Below are 16,412 nucleotides of genomic sequence, written 5' to 3'. Positions count from 1 at the left end.
GAAGCACTACTTAAAGCAGAGGTGAAAGCCCTCACAGACACTCTGTAGTTATGTTTGGTGTGCAACTTCTAACTGAGCTGAGGAGTAGATGTCAGGTCTCAAAAGAGCAGACCTGATATAACTACAGTAAAATAAACAGCAGAACAGTCAGCGGGGGGCCTCTGCAGTGTATGGCACAAGTATGCAGGTCAGTGCATCCCATCAGATTCAAAGACTTAAGCTCTTTGCCAATTGGAGGTAATGTGGCCTCATTTCAGTAACCCAATGAGTGTCTGCTGTGGCAGGGTGTTTAAATCACCCTGTTGAGCAGACATGTGGAGAAATGGTGCATGCCCTTTCCTCTGTAGCTCCATCAGCAGTAATGCACAGACCTCAATAAATGTCGTTGGGCAAAATAATGTCCTTTACAGTAAACACTTGGCAAATAAAACAACCTTAAAACTCAAAAGGACTTTTTGCAACTTTTGCACATTTTAATAACTCCAATGGTTAAAGCCTCTTAAATACTTCATTTTGATCTCAACTATAGACGACAAGTTTCGTGGCTTTATTTTCTATGGTTATGACAAAATCTGTTGGCAAAATCTGTCTACAGACAGACAGAGAGGCCTGCCAAAATTCTTAAAAGTGCCTTTGTAACAGTTCCTAACTAGCTGTCATTCCAACTGCAGTTTTGCCAAAGCCATTTGGGAACAAGGTAATATTAGTGGACACTAAGGGCAAACACTCATGTCTGGAAGAATAACACATAGGATGTGGTTAAAGCGACATAATTCATAAGACTGTTGACCAGGAGAGTGCTGTTTGAATCCTGTGTCACTTCTGAACTTCTTTTCATTGCTTTGTTGTTGTTTGCTGTTTCACTTCTTTATCCTTTTCAACTTTCTTCGGTTTTCCTTTTTACTCACTGCTTAGTTGAGTCATTGGATCCAAAGGATTTAGAAAAGACAGTATAAATTTACCCTTTCACAACATTAAATGACACTGAATGGTACCTACCAAATTAAGATTTTGCTAACAAAGCCTTGACCAAAGCTCTCTAAGTAATGCATGTCTTTTGGCCTGTCTCCCTCACCCCTAATCAGTCACACCAGATGGCCGCCCCGCTGTGAGCCTGGTTCTGCTGGAGGTTTGTTCCTGTTAAACGGGAGTTTTTCATTCCCACTGTCACCAGCTGCCTGCCTGTTTACAGTGATTTGTGATTGTTGAGCTTTTCTCCGTATTATTGTTGGGTCATTACCTTACAATATAAAGCACCCTGAGATGAGGGTTGTTGTGATTTTGCACAAACAGAATGGAACTGAATGACATACACACAAATACTCACAAGCTGTGCTATCAGCTGTGATAATAACCTACCTAAATGCAAAGAAACAGCAGATATCTTTGTCTACTATTCTGTTTTGGTTCTCAAGTACAGCCTTTTAAATACAGCTGCATTCTTGCCTAACTTCAGGTTTTGGTCATAAAAGGCTTTTTTTTTTTCACAGAGTCACTTTCCAGCTGTGATCCTGTTCCTATCCAAACATTCACAGCTGAGGGAATGAGAATTCAGACAAGTCTGGAAAAGTTAACTGTGCTATAGATTGGCGCACAAGCTCACGGGCCCTGTCAGTAAGTGTAAAAAGTCTAGTTCTCCTGGAAGCCTAGTTGACATGAAATCAGTTGAAGGGAAACTGGAAGCCTAAAAAGCATAAATGATCTGGAACAATCCATTGCAATTTACAGAACGTGTGTAGTTTATTTAATTGACTTATTTAAATGTTAAATGTTAAACCACATGTGTAAATATCCTAAATAAAAGCAATTTCACATGATTTCAGGTCCATGCAATCAGCAGTTCATTCTGAACATTATACATACATGGAACCCAGAGATAGGGAAAACGGCATCAGTGACAATATACTGTAGTAGATTTGAGAAGGATTTAGTCAAATTTATTCAGTGGAGGTAAACTCCAGAAATCACCCTACAGATGTGTAGCAACTGCATAGAGGAACTAAGAACTCATATATGCAAGTCAGTGTGGATAAAATGATAACGTAATCTAAACTTGTTTTAATGATCTGTAGCTCTCATTAAAGTGGTATTTTTACATTGGCCACAGCTCATGCGACATTCCTGCATCCAGCTGAGAGCTGTCAGACTATGTACTGTGCACACACTCCCACATACACATACAAATATACACAGACAGTCTTGCATAAGTGCACAGCTGTTTGATCAGACACCAACTCTTGCTGCTCTGACTAAACAGTCTTTTAAAACCGAAATTCAACAGGATGCGTAAGATGTCTGGTGAACAGACAGACGAGTCATAACTGAGTAAAACACTGGAACACTTACTGCTGCAGGCCACAGCATTTTCAGCCAGACAGTAGACTGAGTAGCCAATACACAGAAACAGTATTGTTACAGTAACCAAATCACTGAAAAGACATCTACTGAAATCTGCACACTTTTCACCAATTTTCTATTTATCATATGCGTTATATTAGATGCACAAACACCTAACAGTGACAAAATACCAATCCCCTCAAATCTATTTTGCTGTATGTGGTTTACACACTGTTTGCACCTCGTTCTCAGACATTTACAGACAGATCTGTTGACCTTTATTCCACATGTGTCGGTCTCATCGGATCTTTTCATTTCTGGTAGACGTGATCGACTGGCATGGTTGCTAAACAAGTTGGCTTTTCAGCATAATATCTTTAGTAAGTTGCAGGTCAAAGCGTTTTTTAGACAGACAGTAGCCAATACACAGACACAGTATTGTTACAGTAACTTCACTAAATCACTGAGAAGGCATCTATAGAAATCTGCACACTTCACCAAATTAGGAGTGGTATTTAGTTTCTACAACTACTACTGCGACTACTGCTAATAATAATAATAATGATGAGCAGATCCATTGATTGGACACATACAGTCCAAAGCTCTCTGTTAGCTTCTAGCTTTGCTGAGTTGCTGAGTCGTGATTTTACCAGAAAGCAGAAGATGGTAGTTTTGTTTCCACCTGGAATATTGTAAAACTGCTTTATATGAACCGTGCATGTACAACACTAAAAGCTTCACATGCCGGACTGCCATAGAAGACGTGCAGTAGAGGATGAATAACTTTGCCAAGGGGAACACTAAAAAGTACACCATTGTATCACCATTAAGTAAAAACACAGGTATTTAAATTCAATTCTGCTCTTTGATTGAGCTAACTGGAAACAATTTCCTAATGCGTTGTACTGCAACAGTAGTGAGATTAGGTTCTGATTAATCCAGTAAATGTCTCTGAACCCAGAGTCTCTGAAGTGTGGGCACTTACTGGTGCCCACACTTCAGAAGAGCAAGACATGACCTACTAGTCAGCTGTTTAGCCATTTAAGCCTTGTGGCCGACTGCTGTACTACAACAAGGCGAAATGAATGAATGACTGAATGAGTAAGTGAATGCTGAGCATCACACACACACACACACACACACACACACACACACACACACACACACAGAAAAAAGGAAAAACAGCTTCAAGAGCGCAAAGCAGTCATTTTATGTGTGTGATGCTGCTCCAATGTAAAGTATATGTAAAGGCAAAGATTTTATAGACAGAACCAGCAGGAGGGAAAAGAGACCATGACACTAAATAATCATCTTTCAAATAAATAACAGGATTTGAAAGTCTAAACACGAACCTCAAAACCTCAAAATGAACTAAATCTCTGCACTTAGAATAGGTTTATATGCTTTAATAATTGGGGTATATTTAGAGAGCACATTTTCAGAAAGACTTTAGAGAAAGGCTGCAGTGAAGATACGTCATGTAAGAAAAGCATGAACTCCAAAACATCAATGTATTCTGTGGGAGAGAATACGTCCATTTGGTGTGGACACAAAAGCATAATAAGGGAGTTAATTATAAGAATTAATAAGAATTATATTAAACATGTAAAGCTCTATAGGTCAACAAAAAAATGTGGTCTCACTATTACAATGTTGCAGTTTCTGCTGTCATCGTTTAAACAACTGCAGGAGGTTACGGTCAGAAAACTGAAAGGAAGGTCATGGAAAGCATTTCATAAAATTCGTCACACTTGTTATTTTCTGGTGAAGGACTCTGGAAGCAACTGAAGTCAAGTTTTTTTTTTAAAAGGACATATAATTATATATCTACATAAACAGAACTAATGGTTTTTGCACACACACATACACAGAAGCAAAACCTGAACATGGCACGGTGCCAGCACAATGCTGGCTAAAAGATATTTTGGAAATGCCAGAAACTAATTCTGGCCACCACGTGGTGCCAGTTGGCCTAGTGCGCATCAGGAGTTTGTGCTATGAAGTAATATGATGAATGTGAGGTATTCGGTTCAGAGCTACAGCTTGATTTGCAAGCACAAATTACTGGGAGGAAACCACCACAAGAGAGGTGCAGTAGATCACTAGCTTACACAGGGAAAAAATAGAGACATCCCAACATCTTTGCCAAGTCAGCTGTCTCTCGGCTCCACATCTTGTCAGCAAGTGTTTTACAGTCATTATTTCCTTGACCTCTTAATCTTAGCACCTGATCACTAAGGTGAAGTTTGACAGTTTTATACCAGGCTACAAATATGCATTACAGTAGGAGATACTGATATTTTAAATAAAATAAAGACAGTAAAAATTCCGCAATGCAATAAAAGTAGCCATTGCACCAGCAGAAACCATCATAATGTCAATATATGAGATTTCCACTGGATGAAGATGTATATCACACACAAAGAAAGCCAGGCCTCCTGTCACATGGACTTGACTCACCATCACTCAGCAACAGCTTGATTTGAAAGATATAATATTTGCCAAGCTACAAAACATCAGCAAAGAGAATTTAACATGAAAAAGCTGTAATATTTTGCAAAGACACGTAAATAACATGAGTCCTTACCATTTTTCTCCTCCAGCAGCCACATGTTGCTGAACAGTGTATCCGAACTGTGCTTGTTTAGGGCCTTTAATGATCCTGTATTTCTTTGTGTCGATGTTAAAGCAGTCGTGGAACCCTTTGGAAAAGAAAATACAAGTCTTGTCAGCAGCGATATAAGCAGGACTTTAAATACCATCTCCAATGGCATTAGTTGAATCCAAATAGAACATCTAGATTGTGTGGTAAATGTTTGTGCTGAACCTCAGCATCTGGCCTGAATACAACAAAGAGCGGCAAAGTCCTCCTTACTCATCCTCAAAATAATCCTCCTGCTCCAGCCTAAACACAGACTTCCCTCCTAACGAAACAAATATTATTCAGATAAACTGAGCTGTCTCTCATGTTTGACTGACACTTTTCCATTAGACATCTGCAGACCCGGAGGAGTTTTGGTTAAACGTGTGTCAACATGGCCACCAACATAGCACATTTTTTTTACTTCCATAGGGCATACTTGACAGACATCAGGGTTGTTTACTTCATCCCAGTATGTCAGTCTAAGGCGAAGTAGAAGAAGACAAAAAGAAGAGAAGCAATTGAAATTGATATAATAATTAATAGCCGGTGAAATATACTCGGATGCAATCAGAAGGCAGGAGAAATACATGTGCACTTAAGTTTTTCTCACATTTTAGGCATCTTATAAAAACGTCTTCTGCAAAAGCACAAACCACTAATGGCATTTTTTGAGATTTTGCATGTCACTAACTTAACTCATTATATTTTATTAATGCTGACAGTAAGATTTGGCCTTCAAATTTCCATGAAAGAGGAGGATCTTTGTGGAGGTGACGAAACGTTACTTTTGGCAACAAAGAAGGGAAAAAACGTAACTGTAATGCACCTCTGCTTTCCTCTCAATTCATCTCCCTCGCTTCATCCGTCTTCTGCACAATTTGCTGCCGAGCTCTTTTCCGCTAACTGCTATACTTTATACTGAAGAGACCCTGCTCAGTTTTTTTTTTTGCTCTATTAATATTTCAGCTACTGTAAGTTCAGGACTCACATTTACCTTTGCACTACATCTTACTGATATCCTCAATCCAAAACTACACCGAGTCACGTTTCAGGGAAAAACCATCGCCTAAAGAGAGGGACATAGGAGGGAAATTGAATCACGCTTGGTGCTTAATGAGACACAGAGGTATCCTTAAAATTAAAGTGTTTTCTCACAGCTGGAGCTGCAACGCTGAGCTGAGAGCTCAGAAGTCTCATCTTTTAACCACCGCAGACCTCTGTACTTCTTACTTTGTGGCTCTTGTCCTCACACTGTAGGGTTTATTAAGTCTCTCACAGTCAAGCAAAAAACCACCACACACAGTTCATTCCCTATGAATGAGACTCTGGGGTCACATTGAGTCAAGTGAGACGTTTTTGTCTTTGTCTGGGAAATCTTTGATCAACTCAAGTGAAGGAATATGCAACAAAGCTGGACACATGTTCAATTAAAGCTACTCAATAAGAAACTACAGTTCAAAATTCAAGACAGCTGACTCACAGAGAAAGAGAGGGAGAGAAAACTTGCTGCTGCTGTAACTTAACACACATAGTTTTATTCACTATTTTTAATCTGATGTTACCATAATGAAAACCTTTCAATATTTGACTGTCAAATGTTTGCACTCTAATTACATTAACTGGTGATTCTAAATTGCCCAAAGGTGTAAATGTGAGCTTGAATGGTTGCCTGCCTTGTTTGTGTTAGCCCTGGAGTGATCTGGTGACCTGTCCTGGGTGTACTTTCACCCTGTGCCAGCTGGAATAGGCTCCAGCACCCCAGCCAATCCTGAAGTGGATAAATGGTTGAGAAAATAGGTCCATGGAATCTTTTGTCTTCACTTGCATCAATGTATCTGTTTATGTGGATTTCCAGCAGCTGATCACATGGTATATGTACCGGTCTAACATCGTGTACGTTTCTTTGATACACCTCTCAACAAGTGTTCACTGTTCATCACTTTCAACAAAAGTAAACTCTGAGATCTTCTTGGGATGTTAGATGGACCTGTTGGGTATTCAGGTGTTCAAATTACTTTTTTAAAGTACAAAGGTGTTGATTTGGAAGCAAAATACAAGAATGTGTGGTCACCCAGAGCCTCAGCACAGCTGTGGCAAGTGTGGCAGGAGTCTGTTTGCTGATTCATTATTGAAGCAAATTAGGGAAAACTTTATGTTAGAAACCACTTTGAAGACATCAATTTAAGTGGTCATCTTACAATATTCTGCCACTGCTCCAAATTTAAAAAGATGTAGAATAGCATCACAAGTATTGTCAGAATGGTTAAATAACAACTGAATTGCTTGTAATTTATAAAGATGTTCTATATTATAAAAAATATTGCATTTTTCTTAAATCATAAATACTGCAGAATTACCACTTTAACATTGCTTAACACAGCAGAGCAGATTTTCGTTCTGCTGGTGCTTTGAGATGTAGAGGAGAGGCTGGATGTTGAGTCCGAAGACAAATGGCCCCTCTACAGAAATGTGAATTTGTCTGCATTCCTTAGATAGTGAATATTTAGGCATGTTAATAGGCTGTCTAAACACACATGAAACTAAATATTTGCTTTCCCGGTTCCCTAGCAAGCATCTGTAAACTGTGGCCAAAACTGACAGTTTGGGGACTGAAGGCAGTTTTAAAAAAATAAACATAAAAAAAATAAATAAACTGAGACCACACTTCTACCACAGCTACGCTTGGATTCCCAGCTACACAATGAATAAGTCATTCATATTTTTTTTTTTTCAGTCAAGTGACCTCAAGTATCTCATAATGTGATCGGCATCACCGTAGACTGTTTGTTCTGCTTCATGAAAAGTTCTCTTAAAGTGAAAGGCCGTCTCTGCCACGCAAACTCTTCAAGTAAATATTGACACATGTGCCACATTGCTCATTTCCTGTGGTACGAATGGTGCACACGACCAGCTCTTCTTTCATCCTATCCCTCAACGCCCCTTTAAAGTTTCTATATAGCAACAAACATATTCAGCAAACAAGGTTGAGAATAAGTCACTGGGATGGAGCCGTGTGAGAATAAATCAGAAGGTGCTGCATCATTTTATAGTTTTTTTGTTTTCTGTTTGTTTGGGGTGGTTTTTTTGGGGGGGGTAATTATAAAATACAACAGAATAGTTTCTGTTCTGATATCTGATATCTGGCGAATAAGCAATGCAAGCAATTATCCTCCTTATCTCGGCTGAAGATGAAGCAAGGAATGTTACAGCTAATAATCTCACAGTGCTTGTAACAGAGAGAGAGTGTCAGGGTAAAAAGCATGAGAACTGAGATCATCCAGTTTCCATTTAAAGACACTAAAGTGGCAAAGCAATTTAATATTCTCAGTAATATTAGCAGCTTTTAACGTAAGGTCAGAGTCTTGCTGGGTTTCCTGTGTACCGGTTTCTTTGCCCAGACAAATAAACCTCAGGCCGGTGGCTGCCGGTGTGACTCACATTAGTCTGCTGCTGCTTTTGGCCCAACACCAAGCCGCTGGAGCTCCACCGCAGACCCGCTGATATAGAGCAGCAGTTTGGATGAACTGTGCAAACTGCTGGCTTGGACACATCCTCATATCACACACACACGCATGATACAGCACCGTGACGTCTCCTCTTCTTCGCTGATTTTTAAAAAAATCTATCCTGACAATCAACTCTGATGTGTGTGTGTGTGTGTGTGTGTGTGTGTGTGTGTGTGTGTGTGTGTGTGTGTGTGTGTGTGTGTGTGTGTGTGTGGAAACAGCATCCGACTGGTGTTACATGACCAGGAGCGATATCTTTGGCATATATGGGTCTTTGCATAAAAGTAAATATCAGAAGAAACAGGATGCAATGATTTCCCATTGATGCATTCTGGATTTCCAGTGATCCAATGGTTTTCTCTGGAAAGATACACTTCATGGTACTTCACAGTTGACAATGTACTTTCAAAGATTTTGGCGCCTTATTTCACTGTTATCTATGCCAAAGCAAATACTGTGGGAGGCATGGGATGTGTAAAACCAGATGCTCCAAGCACACAGGAGCCAACTGGGCACTGCTAGGCTGTTAACCTTCTGAGTTGATAAAAGGCTCAACAGGGATTCAGACTAAATCTCTGTAGCTGAAGGTGGAGCATAAATTGCTATGGGTCAGTATAGCATTAACTAACTGTAACTAAAACATGAGCAGCTTTTAAATACAGATATAATGGATTGAAATGGCTTTTCATTGATAAGTAGGTATCAGCCTGCAGGAATTATAGGTCTTGTCCACTGATAACAAAGGAGGAACTTAAGTAAAATGAAAATCTGTGGAGGGCAATTGAAACTAATTATTTAGCCGTTAATTATAGGCAAGATGTGTCTTCAAACCATTAAACCCTGTTACAGTTTCGTGGATGTGGACGCACTGAAATGAGATCATTTTTTCACACAAATACACAGAAAGAAAAATAAACGGTTCATACTGTATATTCTGCTGGCAGAGTGAAACTAAGGGACATGTTTACACCCTTTATACATATATAGAAGTTTCCTATTCATCAAATCCAAACCAAATAGACGTATTTAAAGTTATCTTCTTTCAAAAGTCATGTCAGGCCACACACAGTAATCCACAGCCTCTTGCTTGCTGTCCAAAACATCTCCCGCTACATCACATCTTCTGCCGCAGACTCCAGCTACAAGGTCAGTGTCTCTATTACTGTGGCATCAATCCAGAGGTTTGCTCCAGTGAATTCCAAAACTGATACAAATATTTACAATATTCATTTCCTTTTCTCCAATCTTCAGCTTCACATTATTTACCAAACTTGTAAATTAAAGACCAGTTTGTTTCCTCTTCCAAATAGTTTGAAAAGAAGTGAATAATGCCTTTCTGTTGAGGAAAAAACAGGCAAAACATAATGTACAGCCAAAGTGACAAGTTGCCCGGAATTTTATGGAAATGTGTCCTCACACAACTTTAGGAAATGCGGCTGCATTGTGACTATACTGAGCTCAAAACGTAACCATACAGAAATCTCCAGCCCCGCATCGGTTACTGAAGCTTCTACAGGCCATTTAAAGGATGCGGTTGATTTAATTAGCTTTACTAAACATTGGGACTGTATATTACTTTAGACGATAATCATAATAAAGGTTTGGCTTTGAATAGTACATGCATTTGATGCATTTGACTCCGTCTCTGTCATCCTGTTTCTTTCACCCTGTCTGGATGTGGTGCTGTTAAAGTGATTACACTGGTAATTGACCACATTTCTGGCTGAGCACCACCAGTTCTCCAGTCTCTGTAAAGTTGACACTGAAAAGATGGCATGAGTTTTAAGAACATGCCTGCTTCCAGTGTGACACAGAGCTTCTTTGTGGACCTTTAAGAGACAGCGTATCTTTCAGTAAAGCAAATGACCTTTGCCTTGCTGTTTCTTGATACTCATGTGCGCAAATAGCCTTTCATCCACTGAAGATACTCAAATCTCGCTGTTTTAGTACAAAGCACACAGATTTGCAAATAAAATACCATAATACTAACAAAATAAGTCATCTAATGTAGTAAAAAAAGAGAAAACCTCTTTATTTTAGAAATGTTTCCCGCTGCTCAAATGAGACAGTACGATTAAATAAGCGTTGTATTTCTATTATTTTAAAGCTACATGAGGAAAAGCGGTTAGATCCACATATTAGTCTGATACAAGCACACATATATAGTTACAACAATAAACACCTTTCACTCACCCAGCTGCTGGCTGTAGATCCAAAGCAGGAGAAAGCTGTAGTACTCCATATGGTCTGCGGTGCAAGCGTGCCTCAATGTGATGGTGTACGAGTGATGACTGCTGTGAGGGTGTAAGTGGTGGGCTGAGGCACGCACGGTTAAAGATCCCACTCTGATTGACTCGGAGTTAAAGTGCTGCCTATATCTCGGGGAAGTAGGAGGGGACTGTCGAAGAAGAAGGAGGTACACAAACAGCAGGGCAGGGATTCTCCGTCTCTCACAAACTCATTCAGCTCAATTTGGCCTGACAAACGCTTTTGAAATGATTTAACTCGAGTTTTCAGTAGAGGACTTTTGAATGCGGGTTTTTATGATAGCATACATTTGGAGATTTGAGGTGTTAAGGTGAAAAGGAGATACACACATCTAGTTTCCGAACATATAAAAAAAAAACAATAACCGGTCATATTTTTAGAGTTAACTTGATTTCCAAAAGATTCTTTGGAAATAGCGTAAATCAGCAGCACCACCACCTTTCTTTTTCTCAATACAAGACTAAATGCGCTTCTTTCAGACTCGACAGCACAAATGCTATCATCATGGCACAACCACAAACTGACAAGTATATTAACAGTGGCAAGAAATTGCGGGGTTGGTATGTTTCCTCATGTGCTCTCACTTGAACCATGTTCAAATGTAGAATGTAGACTGATCTAATTTATGCAGTAAGGCAGATTTTGTGTACATTAGCTTTCCTGAAATCACTCTGTGGTCACCTGGTAGATTTCCATGTCGAGCCCCGAAGAGTTTATGTTTCCACACAGCTAAACTGTATTCTAAATAAAGGGGACGTAGTTTCTGCCAGGTCCAAACTGTTTTTATTTACAAATGTAAGCTCATCAATATGTGGTAAATTTGTTATATATATTCTTCATTTCCTTCTGGTGTTTTCTGGCAACCCATCCTACATAAAGTGGAACAGTGCACATGACCCTGGTGACCCAGAAAATAGAGGAGAGATTTTATTATAACCCAAACCCAAAGATTTTATTTTCTTAAACATATCTAAGTAGTGTTGCTAGCAAACTTTCCCAAGTGTTACCTTTTGAGGCTCCTGGATTGACAAGGTGGAAGCTTTCCAACTCCGAGCCACGAGCTTGTAGTCAAAGCACAGTCAGTTCAGATTGCGAGCAATTAGGCAATAAAGTTGCTGCTACAGACACATTTTACTTGTTAAAATAAATCTGATCCAGCAAGGGGTTTCTTCAGTGCTCAAAACACCTCATTTAGCGGGTGTCCAGGAGGCTTTCTAGACAGGTGCCCAGAAGCCCAAAATGAGCCAGCTCTACTCTGAGCTGTTTGTGGGACCAGATGACCTTTGGAGGAAGCTCATATTTGCTCCTTACATCCACAGTGTAATTTTTCCTCTCACTAAATGCAGCTTGCAAGTTGCAATTTGTTCAGAACGCCGCTGCAAAGCTTCTGACCAAGTCCTTCAAGTACTCCCATGTCACACCCCTGCTGATTCAGCTGCACTGGCTCCCTATTAAATTCAGAATCCACTTTAAGGTTTTGAAATTGACTTTCAGAGCTCTGCATGGACAAGCACCAACATATATCAGTGAACTTTTACATCCATACATTTCCAGCAGGTCCCTGAGGTCATGTGATCAGGGCTTGCTGGTTGTCTAACGCACGAGGCTGAAAACAAAAGGCAACAGAGCTTTTGTAGCTGTGGCCCCCAGACAGTGGAACTCTCTCCCTTTGAGATCTGTGGACTCAGTGGTCGCTTTTAAAAAACAGCTAAAAACTCATCTTTTGCTTTTGGTTGATTTTTATTTTATGTTTTAGCTTCTGTGAAGCACTTTGTGATTTTTATCCTGAAAGGTGCTATATAAATAAAATTGCACTTTTACTTTTTTTAATGGCAGCCTATAGATCAGGTTAGAAACAACTAATTCAATAGCTTCACCTTTGAGCTAGGCTCTCTTTTACTACCATTAACAAGCTGATTGTCTCCCGCTTCAGTTCTTGCCCTACTAGTGAACAATATCCTGTGGTGCATTAGATAAAAGGTTAGCAATCTGGTCTTAATGCTGTTGGAGCTGTGGTCCATGGTTACTGCTTTTGGCCTCACCACCAACAACTTGAAGGCGACCAATTTGGCCACTGTGTGTGGGTACAAAGAAAAAAAATGTTTCACTTCATTGCATAAAGTTAACTAAAACATGTTAGAATTTACACTTACAGAATAACAGTTTTACCGAGAGTAACATATAAATAAAAAAAGTAAAATAAAACTCTTAGCAAAGGCAACAGCTGTTCTGTATATCTTTCCAGCACAACGCATGCACTATCTTCAAAAGTCAAATGGTCCATGTGAGACTGTGAAATCCTGGACAAACTCACCATGGGATTAATCCAAGCTGACTTGTTTATATTTCTAGATTCGACACGTATCCTGCGAGCGGCTGTCTATTTAAAAATCTGGGAAACGCACATCTATGATTCTAACAGACACCTCCTCTTAGTTTGCAATCACAGTCCCTTTCCTTTTCAACACAGAGCAGCCACAGTTCTCACAAATCAAGCCAGCGAGTGCGCTCAAAACCGCTTTAACCAAAGCTTTAAAAAATAAAAAAGAATCAAGACTTGCTTTCATTAAGGGTGCTTAAAAGCTCATTGGACTTATTCCTCCTTCATCACTTCTTTTCAGTAGGCTGCTGGCTGCCTTGCTTCTTTGAAGTCAGGAAATTAAGCCCTTGCCTACTGTGGCACTGCCTGTGTGGATGTGTGTCCGTATAGCATTGCTGATATACATCTTAAAATTACACCAAGACTAGGTGAGTGAAGGTAAGTGATATTCCATGGTCCACATAGTCCACATGTCTGGATTTGATAGTGTGGACTTTTACTCAAACCTACACTGACATGCGATTGTGCTTCCTGCTGGGATTGTACTGTTTTAAAGGACAAACGGGTTACAGCAGCTTACGTTGTGAGCATGCAGTAAATTCTTCATGCAGACTACCAAAATAAAAGTACAAATTCCTCCTCCATCATAGAAATGAAACACTTTCCATATTGGTGGTAAAATTAAAATTGTACAGAGGTTTGGCAGTCAATGTAACATAAAAAAAAAGCATAAAAAGTTTCATAACATGAATTGTTTTATTCAGTATTGTGGGTAAAACTCATAGCTCAAGAATCTCCCACTGTCAGCTTGTAAGACAAATGATAGAGAGAGGAACCTGCAATTATTGGTGCTCTGAATGGAGGCTGTGTGCCAGTGGCGTTTAAGGACTTGGACTTATTTTGTCAGTGTTTCAAGTCCAGGGGGTTGCGAGCATGTTTTACTGCTTACCAAAGCTGCCATGAGGATATTTAACTCCCTGTCTGTAGGGGAGTGTTAGGGTTAGGAGGAGCAGACGTGAACTTAACAGAGTGGGAAAAATTAGGTTTGAAAACCCTATTCTTTTTACCACATATGCCACACAGAGTCCTGCTGTGAAGTGCAGCCTGAAATCAATATTGAACAGAAGCTGCACTTACCTCACCTTTTCAGGGCACCCCACCACAACTGCAAGCAATTACCTCAATCACCCCTGGATTATCTGCTTGTGTGTGATATATGGCTGGCTCCTCAGGCTATAATGGAACAAGTCCTATGGGATGAGACTTAAAGAGCCAACCATTCTCAAGGTTCAGGTTGGGTGCGTGCCTCGTGCGGATACCCAGCATGTATCACCTATCATAATGTTGTCAAATTCGAGACCTCCAAGGTTGGCTTCTGGGGCCTTCTTTCAACTGATTCTGTCTGTGACATCAGCGGTTCAGTTAAGTATTCAGCGGCCGAGGTCAGAGATGATTGAGAGAGATTTTTCTAGGTTAGCCCAATTCAAATATGACTGTTCCCACAAACATCTTCAAATATGATTTCTGGATTTTATTTTCATTACTGACCAGAAAAACCCCGGAGAGGGATTTTTGACAGATTTGGACATTATAGTTTTCACTGGCAGCACTTTAAAGCCGCATTAACAGATGTTTGACCACAGGGTGGCAGAAAAAACACCCAATCAAGTCAGTTAAAGTCAACATAATCTTCCCAGCATCTGAACTTACTATAGGTGTCATCACCCATAGTAAGTTCAACAACCCAACAACTTAAAGACCCAGTGAGTCTTATTGTGAAATAAAAAAAACCAAACTAGTGCTGTCAGCGTTAATCTGGTTAAAATGACGGTAACGCCATAACCGCATTAACGCGGCAAATCTCCCTTAGCGAGTTATCGCGGAGTGGGGCTGGATGGCGCTAACGCATTACTGAGCTAACCGTGCTGACGCCGTGCAGCTCCACGCACAGGGCGATCCGTGCTAACTCGCTAAGGGAGATTTGCCGCGTTAATGCGGTTATGGCGTTAACGTCATTTTAACCAGATTAACGCTGACAGAACTAAAAAAAAAAAAAAACCATATCTAACTCCTTGGCTTCTTTTTTTATTTCTGTCTCTCTGTCTCTGCGGATGATTTTCCAAAGTACATGAGATCTGACGGAAAAAGACAATGCAAGTGAGTGTTTAAGTGAATCAAAAAGATGAAACATGTCCAGATTCTCAGATTTGGGCGTGAATTTCGGCCCACTAACGACAGCGGAAGTTCTTTATGCAGTCACTGTTCTCAGAAGTCTGTTGAGGCCTGAGGCATTTCTTGGAAATCACTCTTGAAACAATCACCTGTATGTACTGAGAGTTACTGTCCACAGGGATGTTACTTTCCATAAATCATGGCCAAGTAAGTCAGGAGCAAGATAAAACAATGAATGCAATACAGCCCACACTCAAACTCCTCTAAGGACCTTTTTTAAACATGTTGCTGCTCCAGCAGCTGGTTTTCGGGCCAGATCATCGGCTACAGGGACAGCAGGGAGAGATCGCTGCACAGATCCAGCGAGTAGCTCTGGATAAACCATTAACCTGGAAAAATGTTTCGGAAGAGCCACTCTGCCAAATAATATGTGGTGTAGCATACAGGAACCAAACAAGACTCAACACTTTTCACACTTAATTATTTACTTTTAATTAAATGAAGAATAGATTCACCATGTGTACATTAAAGGCAATTTGAAGGTATTTACACTTGTTTATTTTTCACCCTGAATAAATGGCAGTAAAGCGTTATATTGAAACATTTTTTTAAAAATGCATCCTATTTTCATTCAAACAAATTATTAATCATTTTAATATTCATTTTCTATTGAAGCCATTAAATGTGGATCTGTAGCATTTTTGTATTGATCTGTGTCGAACTCCAGGCCTCGAGGGCCGGTGTCCTGCAGGTTTTAGATGTGTCCTTGATCCAACACAGCTAATTTAAATTGCTAAATGACCTCCTCAACATTTCTTGAAGTTCTGCAGAGGCCTGGTAATGAGCTAATCATTTTATTCAGGTGTGTTGACCCAGGGTGAGATCTAAAACCTGCAGGACACCGGCCCTCGAGGCCTGGAGTCCGACACCCCTGTGTTAAGCATTAAATGATGCTGTAGAGTTGTGGTCAAAGGGAAAAGCTGCTATAGAAACAAGACATTGAATTTAAGAAATTCAATTTCTGGATATCCAATCTAGTAATGACTGAATAAAGGAGGTCTCTGTTTCAACAGACCCCATAAAAAACACAAATCTGTGCGTCCTGCAGAGCTTAAATATTTTCAGCACTAACGCTGAGGCTCAATATAAGATTGCTCTACTGCAA

At 40.0% G+C, this 16,412-nt stretch overlaps 1 protein-coding gene across 1 annotated transcript in view; it reads right to left on the bottom strand.

Moving 5' to 3' along the window:
* Nucleotides 1-10,805, bottom strand: part of itga11a (integrin, alpha 11a) — a 50,727-nt gene extending 39,922 nt beyond the window's left edge. The window contains exons 1-2 of the mRNA XM_006793862.3: nt 10,681-10,805; nt 4,925-5,039 (exon numbers count right to left, since the gene is read on the bottom strand). Coding sequence (XP_006793925.1) covers nt 4,925-5,039; nt 10,681-10,729 — 164 coding nt within the window. The 5' untranslated portion in view covers nt 10,730-10,805. The remainder of the gene's footprint in view (nt 1-4,924; nt 5,040-10,680) is intronic.
* Nucleotides 10,806-16,412: the final 5,607 nt, after the last annotated feature.

Source organism: Neolamprologus brichardi, chromosome 1, assembly GCF_056152115.1.
Source record: "Neolamprologus brichardi isolate AB-2024 chromosome 1, ASM5615211v1, whole genome shotgun sequence".
Classification (NCBI taxonomy): Eukaryota; Metazoa; Chordata; class Actinopteri; order Cichliformes; family Cichlidae; genus Neolamprologus; species Neolamprologus brichardi.
This window is presented reverse-complemented; position numbering and strand designations above follow the sequence as displayed.